This window comes from Nicotiana attenuata, chromosome 5, assembly GCF_001879085.1.
Source record: "Nicotiana attenuata strain UT chromosome 5, NIATTr2, whole genome shotgun sequence".
NCBI classification, from domain to species: domain Eukaryota; kingdom Viridiplantae; phylum Streptophyta; class Magnoliopsida; order Solanales; family Solanaceae; genus Nicotiana; species Nicotiana attenuata.
The window spans coordinates 4375143-4391409 of NC_031993.1; the positions used below are offsets into that span (position 1 = coordinate 4375143).

Here is a 16267-nt window from a genome sequence, read left to right on the forward strand (position 1 = left end):
AAGTGTTCGTTAAGATACCATCACATTAAATACTTTTAAACTATAATACATAATTATCTAACTAACATGACAAAATTGATCATTTGTGTAAGTTTTGATGATGTCCTTTTATTTTAAATTCATGTATTATGCTAATGCAATAATATTTTTCGGTATTTAAATGATTATTGTATTATTATACATGAAATTTCTCTCATTATTTAATTTTTTGTTCCTTCATATAAGTAAATATTAAATCATCACGTGTCATTATTAACGTGCAACACACGTTTATATATATATATATATATATATATATATATATATATATATATATATATATATATATATATATATATATATATATATATGAGTTGATAAATATAATATAGACTTGATAAATTTACTGGTACGGTAAAATAATTTACTGATACGGTAAAATTTATAAGGTAAAAGTTGATAAATATAATATAATATGAGTCTTGATAAATATAATATAATATAGACTTGATAAATTTACTGGTACGGTAAAATTTATAAGGTAAAAATGTTAAAATCTTATGTTGTAAAATCCTACTCAGTATTCTCTCTCTCTTATTCTGTAGACCTATATGGTTACAGTATTATCAAAATTATGAACTGAAATTACCCCTTCTATACTTTTTTTTTATTCCACTATGTTCATCTCTTCTTCCCAACCTTTTAAAGAAATAATCTTTTCTTAACTCTTTTTTCTTTAACCTCACCCTAGCCACGGTTAAACGTATATACCCATTTTTGATTAATTTTGGGTTTGACTTAACCTGTTTCTCCTAGGAATTTATAGGTTAATCCATCAAAATTATTAAGAAATTGGAAAGATAACCATATACTAAGAGTGATGTCTAGTTATTTACAAACTAATAATTGAGGAATAATAAACATAAAACTATACATAATAACATAAAACTGTAAAAACAGGGGTAATATCCAGAAACATAATTTAGATAAAATAAGTAACTTACATGTTTACAGGAGAGAGATTTCCCTTTCGGGAAACCCAAAAAGTTTACTGGACTTGGGAATAAGATCTGGCACACACAAGCATAATGATTTATTTATTTTACAGGCTCGAGGTAGAAACTACTAAGGCATACATAAAGAAATATTTTACAAGGTATATTACAAGGTGTTTGGAGGATGGTGGGTGATGAATGAGAGTGTTTTGATGGCTTGGCTTTCTTGAGAGTGTTCTTTCTCTTGTAGTTGTGTCTTTCTCTTCTTCCTTCTTTCTCTTTTTATAGCTAAATTTTTTAAATGGATTTGAAAATGGACTTCAAACATTTCCAGAAATCTTTCTTGTCTAGCCTTGTAGGGTACTTCATTGGGCCCCATCTTCACATGGCTTGGACAGAGATTTCCTTAGTGTTTGTAACTATTTCTTCCACTCAAAATTCAGCTTGTCTTGTAGTACTACCTTTTGTCACATCTTCTTTTCTTTATGTCATTTCTTCTTTTCTTTATGTCACTTCTTCTTTTTCAATTGTCTTCCGCATTATTGCTCTTGGTTTTCTTTGTCTTTGTTGCTCTTAATTGCTTCTGACTGAGACCTTGTTTCTTTTTACGTGTCTAATTTATGTAGAGCTATTGAATCAAATATCATTCCTGAATCATCTTCGTATGGATCTTGGGCATCTTGATAATTTAAGTGGTCTTCATCTTCGTAATCCCCTAAGCTTTGAGACCTTTCTGGACTTGGATTAAGACTGGGACTTTTAATCATATGTTTGTCTTGTTTTTCTTTTTCTTGAAAGAAATTTTCTAATGTCTATTTAATTATGTTTTCTATTTTCTCTTTTTTTTTCTTTTTAGAAATTATACCCTTCTTTTTTAATGCTTCTCTCTGTGTTAGTGTTCTAGGTAGTCTTCATCTTGATGAACCTTTATCTTTACTTTTTGGCAAAGTGACAGCCATAAACAGATTTGATGAGTCTTTACCGGATACCGTTTGAGCCGGACTAGCTGTATCATTATCCGATACAGTAGATTTTGCTGCATTCATTAGGGAATGCACACCCTTCTCATCCATTTTTTCTTGAGATGGAGAACTCTATTTTGGACTACTCATCTCTGTGTCTTGTTGAGATATAACTTCAGTCTGGAATTGTGTCAATTCAAATTTTAATGCATGTATTCTCTGTTATAGTACCTTCACTTGCTCCATAAGTCTTGTTTTTTCCTGTGCCAAGATTTCATTCTTCTGGTTTATTCGTTTAAAGGCTTCCGTCATTGATGAGCAATGATCACAGAATATTATGTTGTCGTTGTCCTTTTGGATGTTATATTGGGGAATTTTTTCTGGGTTTTGTCTGAGTGCTGGGGAGATACAGTAGTTTGGTCCTAATATTCCTCTTACATAGTCTAATGCTTCAGTGATGTGACGACCCGACCCGTCGTCACCTGAGTTATCGCCCCGTTTTCCCCATGTTATGCTTCTTTAAGTTTCATTATCAGTATTTGATGTGTTAGAGTTGGTTTGGAATGGTTTTGATAAGAAATGAGACGCTTAGTCTCTTTTAAGAAGGCTTAAGTTGGAAAAGTCAACCGGATGTTGACTTTTGTGTTAGAGGGCTCGGATTTGAATTCCGATGATTTGGTTAGTTTCGGGAGATGATTTGTGACTTAGGATTGCGATCGGAATTGATTTTGGAGGTTCGGTGTAGAATTAGGCTTGAATTGGCGAAGTTAGTATTTTGGCGAATTCCGATTGGTAGGTAAGATTTTGATCCGGGGGTCGGAATGAGATCCCGAGAGTTGCAGTAGCTTCGTTAGGTGATTTTGGATATGTGTGCAAAATTTCAGGTCATTCGGAGGTGTTTTGGTTGGGTTTCTGATCGAATGCGTGTTTCGTAAGTTTTAGAAGAACTTAGGCTTGAATTCGATGAGAAATGATGGTTTTAGTGTTGTTTGAGGTATTTTAATGATTGGAGCAAGTTTGAATAAGGTATTGGATCATGCTTGTATTTTTGGTTGAGGTCCCGAGGGCCTCGGGGTGATTTCGGATGGCTAACGGGAAGTTTTGAATTAAGAGATTGCAGAACCTGTGCTGCTTCTGGTATTTTCGCTTCTGCGGAATTGGGACCGCAGAAGTGGTACCGCAGAAGCGGTACCGCAGAAGCGAGAGGAGAGACGCAGAAGCGGCAGGGACCACAGGTGCGGAATTGGTGACCGCATCTGCGGAGTCGCAGATGCGACAGGAGGACCGCAGATGCGGTATTTGAGCTCTTATGGGGATCCGCAGATGCGTTAATTTGTCCGCAGAAGCGGGAGGCGCAGGAGCGGATGTTAAACCGCAGAAGCGGATATGTCCGCAGAAGCGGTGCATTGACCGCAAAAGCGGGAGCCGCAGATGCGGCGATGGAGCCGCAGATGCGGAAATAACTGGTCAGAATAGTTTTTATTTCCCTTCGCGAATTTTTGAAAGGGTTTCATATTTTCACTTCGGACTTGGAGAATTTGGGCGAGTTGGAGGAGAGGAATCAAGGGACTTCATTGAGGTAAGAATTTTTAAACCAAAAACACGATTTTATGGTGCAAACACATGAAATTAGACTGAAAACTCAAGGATTTAGGGTCAAAAATGATGGTTTAGGGCTTGAAACCTAAGAGAACAAAAAATGGGAATTTGAGGGGTCATTTGGACTCCGATTTTGGTGTTCTTTATATGTATAGACTCGCGGCGAGATAAGGAATCCGGTGCTGTAAAATTTATAATTTTTCGAGAAGTGGACCCGGGGCTCGGGTTTTGCCAACTTCGTGATTTTCGATGTTTTTCGAGTCTTTTCGATTGGGTTATATTCCCTTAGCATATTGTGACGTATTCGTTGTGGTTTTGGTCAGATTCGACGCGCGAAGAGGTGAATTCGAAAGGCAAGGGTATAGCAAGCTAGGACTCTGGCAGGCTTGAGGTTAGTAATAAATGTAAATGTTGTGTTGAGGGTTTGAAACCCCGAATTTGCACAACGTATTGCTATGTGAGGTGACTTGCACGCCGGATAACGGGCGTGGGGTAGAGCACCGTCGGGGATTGTGACTTGGTCCGTCCCGCTTAATAAAAATTACTACCTATTTGTTTGTAGTTTCGTGATATCCTTATAAAAATGGATTAAATTGTTATCATTGGGCCTTGTGCCAACTACTTGAATCCTTCAGGGATTGTTTTAATGATTTCTTACCATATTCATAAATATTAAACTCAGTCCTAGTATTTAATACTGTTTTGCAAACTCGGCCACCTTTTCTCAAAACTTGGAACTTAAGTAATATTTTTAATGAAATTTAAGCTGAATATTTTTATACTGTTGTGTGATTTTTGGACTGAGTATGGGATCGGGCTGCGCGCCACAGTGGTTTAATAATGATATTGATATGAGGCCAAGGGCCTGTTCGATGTCACGAGATGGCTTATTATTGCGCTTGGGCCGTAAGGGGCCCCTCCTGGTATCTGCACATCCCCAGTGAGCGCCTTCGACGTTAAATAAATGGAGCGGGCTGCACGGCCGCAGCGGGGTACTGGAGGTATCGGTTTTATGTGTTGCATTGCATATTTACTTGTTATTTTCTCTCCTTCTGGTGTGACTTTATTATAACTGTTTTAATGTTTTACCGCATTATGCTATTGATCCACGTTGTGGTATTTATAGCTTTACTTTGTGTTTATTTAGGATTTCTGATCCTCAGACTTTATTTATATTTATTACTTTCTGAGTTGGAAGTACTCACCATACTCCCTGCACCTTGTGTGCAGATTCAGGTACACCACAGGGTGAGTGACGACTCGTGTTAGCTGAGCAGCATTATCCGGGAGTATCAAGGTAGCTGCATGGCGTTCGCAGCTCTGATCTCTCCCATCTATCTTTATTATTTTATTCGTAATTCTCCTAGTCGGATTTGTAATAGGTGGATAATCTGTTTTAGAGGCTCATGTTCGTGACACCAGATTCGGTGGGCTATTTAGTATTTTATTTTGAGGTTTTCGAATGTTAGAGATCTTATCAAAATTTCCGTACTAAATTGGTATTATGGTAGCGAACATTTAATTATTTACATAGGTTATTTGGCTAAGGTTGTGTAAATGGTCGGGCTTGCCTAGCAATGTGTTGGGCGCCATCACGACCGGGGTTTGGGTCGTGACAAGTGAAGTCATTGAAACCTTTGAAAAGTGGTTTTTCTATATCTTTAATAGAGTCTAGTACTTCTAACCATGTCTGAAAAATGCCATTTGTCTTAGCATGTATAACTACATAGTATTTAAATCTTTTTTCTTGGTTTTTGTCTGTAAAATACTGTCCTAAGGCATTAAGAGCCGCTATAAAATATTTAGTGTCTTTTTTATTATATGCTATCCATAAGTTATCAATTAAAAATCTTTGAGGTCTATCTATGACACATTCTGGTAATATTTTAAATGATATGTTTGATGGTGGAAAGAATATTAAATTATGTTTTCCAAAACTTATCCTATCCATATGAGTTTGTTCTGCAAAAGATTGTGGCTTAAAATGAAGATTACCTAATACTGTCTGCAAGTATTTGTCTGAGGGTGAGGCTTGAATGCCCTTTCCCTTGTCTTCAGTCTTGGGAACTGTTGGTCTCATGCTGTACATGTAAAATATTTATTAATTAACAGTAATTTTAAGCCTGCTTAACTGATCTGCTAAATTATTATCTTTTCCTTTAGTATGTTCAAAAACCACATTATATATTGATATAGTATCAATAAAATTTAACCATCTTCTTCTACTACTATTCTTTGCATTTATCTTTTGGTGAAACTTAACTATAGCTTCAAAGTCAGTTCTAATTGTTACTTCTTATTTATTAAATATGTATAATTTAAAACTATTTAATCCGTATATTACAGCTAAAATTTCTGCATCTATACTACTCATATTTCCTTTTTCTCTATATTTACCACTTTGGTAAGCACATATTTTTTCTGTATTCTTATCACTATATTTATTTGGTTTTGCCTTCAAAACTGCTCCCCATCCTTCAAAGCTCCCGCCTGTTTCTATAATTAAGTAGTCTGTGTCTAATGGCATATTTAAATCAGGGATATTTTTTATTTTTTCTTTGATTTTTTGTACTAATTTAATGTCTTCTGTGTTGAAATATTTTTGTCCTGTAGAGCATGTCTTAGCATATAGTGGTCCTGCTATTTTTCCTAAGTCTTTTATAAAATTTCTTGCATGATTTACTATTCCTAAAAACTTTGGTAGTTCTTTAGTATTGTCTAATTTATCTGGCATTTCTAGAGCCTTTTTTTTTGGTAAGTCAAATATTCTTATTGCACAATATCGAATTACATGAATATGAGCATACTGTTCATGTCGATCCACACATCCTCTTCTACTACCTTTCCTGTACTACAAGTTTGTCAATTCTCTAAACAAATTTGTATTGTATTTGTTCTTTGACCTTTTCTACTGCCCTCACATTACAAGTATAAACTATGTCTCTAACAATACTTTGTCTATCTCTGTATCTTTTTTCAAAGATTCTCTGATTCCTTTCTATCCAGATATTGTATAAGACTTCTGCTAGGATCATCTTCATTAGCTGCCCTTCTGTCGATTTCTTCCTGGCCTTCTCCACAAACCAACCTATTATTTGCTCCCATGTTACAACACTTACATGTATTTGTAGCCATTTGTATATGTCCTGCCAGATTTCTTTAATGCTTGAACATTCATAGAACAAGTGTTTATGAGACTCATTTGCACATCCACAGAAAACACATTTTGTGTCCACATTTATACCCCATCTACTCAATCTGTCAGTAGTCATCATCCTCTCTTGTACAATTAGCCACATTGAAAATACTGCCTTTGGTCTAGCAAGATTGTTAAACATAATAGCTTTCCATTCCACCTTCTCCAGCGTGCCCTGCATCTGATTGTATATCTGTTTTATTATGCTGCCTTTGCCATTCTGCTGCAATATTTGAGTTCCTTTAATTGTGAGAATTTTCTGAACCATCCGCTAGCTTGAACAACCCCTTTGAGACTTGCTAAAGGTTGTCCTTTTATATGGTACATATGCACCCATTTAACCCATAATCTATCAGCTTTAGTAGTTAGATCCCATTGCAATTTGAGTATGGCTGCTCGATTCCATTGCTTTAGGTCTATTATGTTAAGGCCACCAGCACTCCTTGGCTTGCATACTTTTTCCCACGAGACTAAAGCTTTCTTGGTTATTTCATTCTTTCCCGACCACATAAAGCTCCTGCAGTAGGCTTCAATTACTTTGATCACTTTAGCAGGTATCATGAACATTTGAGCCCAATACGATTGAACCCCAAATAGCACTGCTTTGATGAGTTGAATTCTGCCAGCATAAGATAGTTTTTTTGCAGTCCATGATGAAATTCTAGCCACAATTTTTTCTATCAAAGGTTGCCACTGAATTACTTTCATCTTCCTGGATGTTAAAGGGACTCCCAGGTATTTGAAAGGTAATTCACCTTTACCATAACCCAACTGCAGCAATTTTTCTTTCTGATCATCTTCATTCACCCCACCAAAATAAACTGAGCTCTTGCTTAAATTGGCTTTAAGCCCAGAAGCTACAGAAAAATCATCAAAACATTGCTTCATCTGTTGCACAGACTGCTTGTCCCCTCTAGTAAACAGCAGCAAATCATCTGCAAAGCTGAGATGAATGATGCCCAATTTCTTGTATTTTGGGTGATACTGGAACTGCTTTTGCTTCTTCAAACCAACTAGCCTTCTACTTAGGTACTCCATCGCAATAGCAAACAGAAATGGTGACATAGGGTCACCCTGCCTAAGCCCTTTGGCAGCTGGAAAGGGTTCAGTTAGTTCACCATTTACCATGATTGAGTAGCTCACACTTTGGATACATGCTGTTATCCACTGGATGAATTTGTGAGGAAACCCCAAGCCTTCCATACTTTGATTTATATAACTCCACTCCACACTATCATATGCTTTCTATAAATCCACTTTGATCATACACCTTGGAGAGACATGCTTCCTTGAATATGCCCTGATCAATTCATGTGCCAAGATTATGTTCTCTGCTCCTTTCCTTCCAGGAATGATACCAGCCTGCGCTCCATCAATAATATCACTCATTACTACCTGAAGCCTTGTTGCCAAAATCTTAGCTATGATCTTGTACAAAACAGAACAGCATGAAATAGGTCTAAAATCTTTGACTGTTATTGGATTAGTGACCTTTGGCAGTAGAGTCACTGTAGTACAGTTTATGATTTTAGGCATATGGCTCGTTTGAAAGAAATCCATAACTGCTTCATACACATCATTCTTCATAATCCCCCAAGCTTTTTTGAAAAATACAGCATTATACCCATCTATGCCCGGTGCTTTGTCATTTCCTATAGCATTCAAGCTATTATCAATTTCCTCCCTAGTGATGCTCTTAACCAACTCTGTAATCTGATGTTGGTTTAACACATGACCATTCTTCATTATACTCATGTTAACTGCTGGCAGTTGCTTTGCTGATGTCCCCATAAGTGATTTATAGAATTCTACAATTTCCTTCTTTATTCCCTTTAGATCAGTTAACACAGTACCATCTATTGCTGTTAGTGTCTTTATGTTTTTCCTGCAAGTTCTCTCCTTCAATACAGCAAAAAAATATTTATTATTCCCATCTCCAGCCTTGATCCATTGAGCCCTTGATTTCTGTTGTGCTATTTTTTCTTCAATGAGAGATCATTTTTCAAGCTGCTCCCTTGCTTCCTTTTCCATCATCCTTAACTGATAAGTATACCTCTTCCCCATTTCCTGTTGACATTCTATTATTTTCCTTTTAGCTTCTTCTATTCTTACAGAAACTTCTCTAAAGTTTTTGTTGTTTAATTCCTTAAAGTCTGTCTTCATATCTTTCAACCTATACCACACATTAACCAGTTTGCATTCATGTTTAATACCATGCCATCTTATAGTAACAATGTTTTGAAACTCATCATGATCTGCCCATACATTCATAAATTTGAATGGGACTTTGATATCATTATTCAATCTTTGGAACTTAATTGTCAAAGGAGAATGATCAGAAATAAAAGGATCTCCCACCTCCACTGTGATATGCCCATACTTCATCATCCAGTCACCATTTCCCATTGCTCTATCAATTCTACTAGTTACTCTGTCACCTCCCATTTGCCCATTAGCCCATGTGAAGTAGTTGCCACTCCATGAGATCTCAGTAACCTTAGTATTAAAACAAAACCCTCCAAAATCCTGAATTTCAGCCATTGTGACTTCATGTCTTGATATTCTGTCCTGAACAGACAGAATTGCATTAAAGTCACCCCATATGAGCCATGCTTGCTTCACTGATTGTGCTACCCTCCTTAGTTTTTGCCACATTCCCTTTCTCAATTCTATGCTATTGAATCCATATACCACAGTCATAGCACACTTGACATTTGTGCTTGTGATATTACAATGAATAAACTGAGCATCAGTATGTAGCGCTTCCACTTGCCAAATGTTAGTATCAAACATAATCCAAATCCTTCCATTACTAGCTTGCTCATAGTTATGAACCATCCCCCAATTCTTTGCTATCTTAGGAATTATACCCTCAGCTTTATGCCTTTTCACTCTAGTCTCTACAATTCCAACAATAGTTATATGATTTGCTTTTATGTATTTGGCCAGTTCCTTCTGCTTATACCTCTGATTTACCCCCCTTATATTCCACATTAGCATTGTCATTTGACTTGTCTACTTGTATCACCCTTATCAGGTGGCTGCTTATCCCCATTTCCTCCTGCTAGTATTCCAAAAGCATTCTGTGTGACTATGGAAAAGTCTCCACATTCTCCAATATTCCTATTACTCTTAGTACTAGCCTTTCTGCTCCCCAGACTGTTCTGCTGCTGTTCTGCAACTTCCACTTCTTTCCCCTTAGTATTAGGAGTTTTATTTTGCTCCACTTCCTTTTCTATACCCATCTTCTCTGCGTTATTCTCTGTATTTTCCTTTATCTCATTCACATTCTGCTGTATTTTCCCCTTACTTCTCCATTCTTTGATTGGTTTCTGTTCTCTAACTCGCTGATTTCTTTGCTGTTTTTCTTGTATTTCTTCATTTCTTTTACAATATGTCCAATCTGCTGGCAATCTACACAGAAATTCGGCTGCCATTCAAACCTTACAGCTTGTTTATGCACTTTTCCATTTGGATCCTGTATAGTAACTTCCTGTGGCAATGGCTTCGTTATATTAACTTCAATCAACATTCTTGCAAATGAGATTCTCGATTGCTTTGCTGTGCACTCACCAGCAAACACAGGTATACCTATTGCACTCCCCAATCTACTCAAAGAATCCTTACTCCAATATGTCATAGGTAAGTTTGGAAATGCCACCCACAGAGGTATCTCTTTGAGAAAAGCAGTATCAAATTCTGCCTCTGGAGACCACCTCTTAAGGATTATAGGTCTGTTATTGATTGTATAAGGTCCACCATACAACATATCCTCCAAGTCAATATCCTCTTTGAATTTAGCTATATAATATCCCTTATCATGCCAAAACAAATCAACACATTTAGACTGATTCCAATTTTTACTGATGTATCTCTTCATGTAATTATACCCCGGAATTTCCCCCATGACAGCCGCAATCAGCGAGTGTTTCCATTTATCAGCCTCTTTTGCCGTTTCAACCGGATCTAATTGAATTACTATATTTCCATCAACTATAGTCGGTAGAATGTAAGACAGAGCCAATCCATTTGATGCCATACGATTTCTAGAAAACAAATTTGCCCTACCGTTTCACCAGCTTCCTTGTTTGTATCTGATTTCTGAGGATCGTCTTGTGCATACTCGATTCCAATTGTTGTTTCACTGCTCTTCAGATTAAAGTTTCCATTGTTCCCTGCCTTCTGATTTTCCTTTATCACTTCATCTTCCTTTCTCTTTCCATCTCCCCTTATTCCTTCTGAATTCATCAAAATACTTCGATTAGCAGTATCCCCGTTCGAATCCACCATTGTTTCTACCTCTGGTGTTATCATGCATGGAATTTGTGAAATCATAGATGTTGATGGAGATGAATTTGATGAAAGTGAGCTTCCCGTAACTAGTATCGTCTTTTTCCTTGGTCGTCCTGGTCCGTTGCCTTTGCCTTTCGCCATTAACAGCCACTATCTCCACCAATTGAGCTTCCGTTTGGAGGAGATTGTTAATTTTCTAGAGCCTTTTTAGCTATATGGGGTTGTAATTTAATTTTTCCATCTCCTAAAACTACTCCTAGAAAATTTATATAATTTTTTTTTTACTAATTATTATTCCATTATCTACAAATAATCTAAATACTGTCTGTAGGTGCCCTAAATGCTCTTTAATATCCTTACTAAATACTAATATATCATCTACATATACTAANAGCTCTCCTCGCAATCATCGAACCAAATGAACGGGGCAGCCTTCTGAGTCAGTCTAGTCAAGGGGGATGCACTGGATGAAAAGCCTTGCACGAATCACCGGTAATAACCTGCTAATCCCAAAAAACTCCTGATCTCGGTCACTGAAGTAGGACGTGGCCAACTCTGGACTGCCTCAATCTTCTTAGGATCTACTTTAATACCTTCTCCGGACACAATATGCCCCAAGAATGCCACTGACTCGAGCCAAAACTCACACTTGGAGAACTTAGCATATAGCTGCTGCTCTCGCAAGGTCTGAAGCACTACTCTCAAATGCTGCTCGTGCTCTCCCAGGCTACGCGAGTATATCAAGATGTTGTCAATGAAGACGATGACAAAGGAATCAATATAAGGCCTGAATACCCTGTTCATCAGATCCATAAATGCCGCCGGGGCATTAGTCAAGCCAAATGACATCACCAGAAACTCATAGTGGCCATATCTAGTCCTGAATGCAGTCTTCGGAACATCTGAATCCCGAATCTTCAGCTGATGATACCCTGACCTCAAGTCAATCTTAGAGAACACCCTAGCACCCTGCAGCTGGTAAAACAAATCATCAATACAGGGCAATGGATACTTGTTCTTGATGGTAACTTTGTTCAACTGGCGGTAATCAATGCACATCCGCATAGTCCCATCTTTCCCTTCTTCACAAACAGCACTGGTGCACCCCAAGGCGATACGCTGGGCCTAACAAACCCCTTTGCTAACAACTCCTCCAATTTCTCCTTAGGAGCCATACGGTACGGTGGGATGGATATAGGCTGAGTGCCTGGAGCCAAATCAATACAGAAATCAATATCATGATCCGGAGGCATGCCAGGAAGATCAGAAGGAAAAACATCGGCGAACTCTCGGACTACCGGCACTGAATCAATCGCCGGAGACTCTGCAGCGGTGTCTCGGACATAAGCCAAATAAGCCAAACACCCTTTCTCAACCATGCGTTGAGCCTTCAGGAAAGAAATCACCCTGCTAGGCGTATCAATTGTGGAACCCTTCCACTCCAATCTCGGAAATCCTGGCATCGCTAGTGAAATTGTCTTGACATGGCAATCAAGGATGGCGTGATACGGAGATAGCCAATACATGCCCAGGATGACCTCAAAATCAATCATATCGAGCAGCAGAAGATCCGCTCTAGTCTCGTAACCACAGAAAGTAACCACACAAGACCGGTAGATCCGATCCACAACCACATAATCACCCACCGGAGTGGACACATGAACAGGAACACCCAAAGGCTCAGGAGAAATAACCAGGAAACGAGCAAACAGAGACGATACATATGAACAAGTGGACCCTGGATCAAATAATACCGATGCATCCCTACCGCCGACCAAAATAATACCTGTGATGACGGCATCTGAGGCCAATGCATCTGGCCTGGCTGGAAGAGCATAGAATCTAGCCGGAGCACCGGCTGTCTGGCCCCTACCTGTCTGAGTGGTCCTGCTATTTTTCCTAAATCTTTTATAAAATTTCTTGCATAATTTACTATTCCTAAAAACTTTTGTAGTTCTTTAGTATTGTCTAATTTATCTGGCATTTCTAGAGCCTTTTTAGCTATATGGGGTTGTAATTTAATTTTTCCATCCCCTAAAGCTACTCCTAGAAAATTGATATAATTTTTACATAGTTCCATTTTCTTTTTACTAGTTATTATTCCATTATCTACAAATAATCTAAATACTGTCTGTAGATGTCCTAAATTCTCTTTAATATCCTTACTAAATACTAATATATCGTCTACATATACTAAAACAAATCTCTTATATTCTCCAAATATACTGTCCATTTTGCGTTGAAAAATTGGTGGAGCTGTTTTTAGTCCGAACGGCATTACCAACCATTCGAAATGCCCTTCTGGACAAGTAAATGCTGTCCATTCAATACTTTCTTCATGCATTTTTACTTGCCAATACCCTGATTTACAATCAAACTTACTGAATATCTTTTTTCCTTGTATTCTATTTATCAGTTTTGTTTTATCAGGTAACTTATATCCGTCTGTCCTAATGTTATCATTAAGTCTCTTATAGTTTATTACCATTCTTGCTTTTCCTCTTATGATTTCACTGTGATTTCTAACCATGAAGGCTGCTGACCTATGTCTAGAAGTAGATCTCCTTATCACTCCTAGGCTCATAAGTTCTTCAATTTGATTTCTAAAGTCTTCTAAATCTTGATTTGTAGCTTCTATTGAGGCTGTTTTAATTATATATTCTGGGTTAATTATATCTAATTTACACATAACTTTATTATTTTCCCAATGTTTTAAAGGCTTCTCTCCTATTATTTCTATTTCATCTAATATTTTTATTATATTATCTAGATCCTTTTTATTTTTTATTATTCCTATTTTTTGTATTCCTATTTTAAAATTATATAATTCTATTTCTATATTTATTAAAGTATAGTCTTTTTCTAATATATCTTTATCTTCATTTTCTTCTAGTATTAAGGTTTTAGATTCTTCTTCTTCCAAAAATTTATCCGTAATTCCTGTCCGTTCATGTTATTTATTATTTCTCTATATTGATCTTCTTCTTTCCTTTTTTATTTATTGAGTGGATTGCAATAATTAGGTAGAATGACAACTTGCCTAGAGGAGCAAAAGAAAAAAAAATGGACAATCAAAGCACAACAATATTAACACGTTTCAAACACTATCTACATATTTGGATATGCTTTGGAATCTCATTTAAAAAGTTAACAGTCGTGCTTTCGACCAACATTTCCAATTCCCTATTCCCTATCATGGCATAATTAAATCACTTTCGTTTTATTTTCCTTCGATTTTCTCTCCGCATAGAAACTACTACAATCTTCTCGGGCGCAAATAATAAATTATAAATGATTTTTTTACACTACAGAACACCTAAAGTATATTTACATATAAGGCTTCTTAGAATGTGAATTTATAATTTTGATAATAAAATAAGTTACTCGCTAGAATAGGTTAGGATAATATGATAGTGCAAAAATACTTATACTAAATATATATATTTAAACTCATTATAAAAAAATAAAAATAAAAAGACTAGGTAAGCTATATGATGGATGATTACAATTTACAAGAACTTGCTTCATTAAGTTGGCTACTATAAACAAATGTAACGGTTTCAATTAATTATTATGTAAAGACTTATAAGTTGAATTTCCGTTATGACTTTGACTCTACTCCAAAAATAAGCAAGTTAGAGCTCTGTATATACATTAACCTTCCCCCCCCCCCCCCCCAAACCCAAAAAAAAATTAAAAAAAAAAGAGTTAAACATCTTCAAATATTTTAATTACTTCATTTGACCAGATTTGCATACATTTCATTCTGATATATGATAATTAATCAAACATCTACGATTCCAAAATAACTAATTTTATTTTGCTTTAATATCTTTTACAACTAAAATGTAATAAAACTCGCTTACTACTTGATCACGCCCAACTATGCCTTAGAAAAAGGACTCTGCGGACGTTGCAAATATAACCCGAGTATTACGCCCAGGGTCGAATCCACAGAGAGTTAACCTATCAACCACTATCTTCAGACCCACTAATTCTTCAGAACCAGCTTCCCAAATATTCAAATCTCAGTTGAATGTTCTTTAACAACTAGCTTGCAAGTAACTAAATAGCTGTAAACTAAACTAATAAGGTTGTAAACAATTATGAGAAAAAGCTAAGGCAATGATTTCCCCTATTGATGGAATCCCTTCTGTTTATGCTCATACAAATTTACCAACACATCTCTATCAATCATGAACGCTAATCTTACCGTAAATCTCTCCCGAGTAATCACAGTAATTTACTATTGCACTCTCCCGAGATACACTAGCTTACTTTATTTAGCACGATTCACTTTAGATTACACCCAAGGCTTCGTTATCCCTAATCCCGCCTTTAAACCCGCAATTATAGATTCCTCTAATAATCTAGGAGTGGTGTTGTTCAACAATACCCTAAATATGCACTCTTTTCCAAGTTATGCACACTAAATAGGCACAGCTAATTGAGGATCCTATCAATTAACTACAACAAACACGAAGTTGAACAAATAGAGATTAAACTAGCAATTTGTATTCACATAAACAAGAAGTTCATCACCCAATAGGTTCCATCAAAACCTTAGACAAGGAATTTAGCTACTCATGGCTATGGGAAAATAAACTAAGATTGAATTCATCATAAAAATCAAAAGAAGAGAAGAAAGATGTTTAGAGTATTCTCTCACAATGGTTTTTTTGGCTAAGAAACCTTAAAAATCAATACATGCCTCTCTTGAGCGAAGTCTAATGTTTTAAATAGGGTTTAGGTCTAAAAATCCCGTATTTGACACTTTGACCCCTGCACTTTCTGCGCCTGCCGCGGTTCTGCCGCGGTCGCGGTAGAACCGCGGCCAATCACCCTCGCGGAATCACTGAAGTTCTGCAGCTGCTTTCCACCGCGGTTCTGCAGCGGTCGCGGTAGAACCGCGGCCAAACCAGTTCTCTGAATTCTAAGGGCTGGCAGGGCGTGGCTTCATTGGGAATTTACACATTTGGCCTCTTTTCTCCAATTTTTGACTCCAAAACTGCTCCTTAGCCTTCCTTACGTACTACATATCACCTGCAAATCATGAAAAGCACTAGTAAGAGCATTTTGTTATCACTTTTAGCATTAAAACTACACAAGAAGGTGATTATTTAAGGTGTGATTATAGTCAAATTCACCTATTATCAACACCCCACACTTAAACCTTTGCTCGTCCTCGAGCAAACTAAACCACACTTCTAGGCCTAACTGCTCAATGCATTGCCCCAATTTAT

The 16267-nt window shown here is 36.8% G+C and overlaps 1 protein-coding gene across 1 annotated transcript; it reads right to left on the reverse strand.

Moving 5' to 3' along the window:
• Positions 7977–9976, reverse strand: LOC109225918. Its single transcript, XM_019390725.1, has 3 exons — positions 9751–9976; positions 8844–9631; positions 7977–8630 (listed from the first exon to the last, which is right to left on the reverse strand). Exons 1-3 carry the CDS (start codon positions 9974–9976, stop codon positions 7977–7979), a joined length of 1668 nt encoding a protein of 555 aa, XP_019246270.1.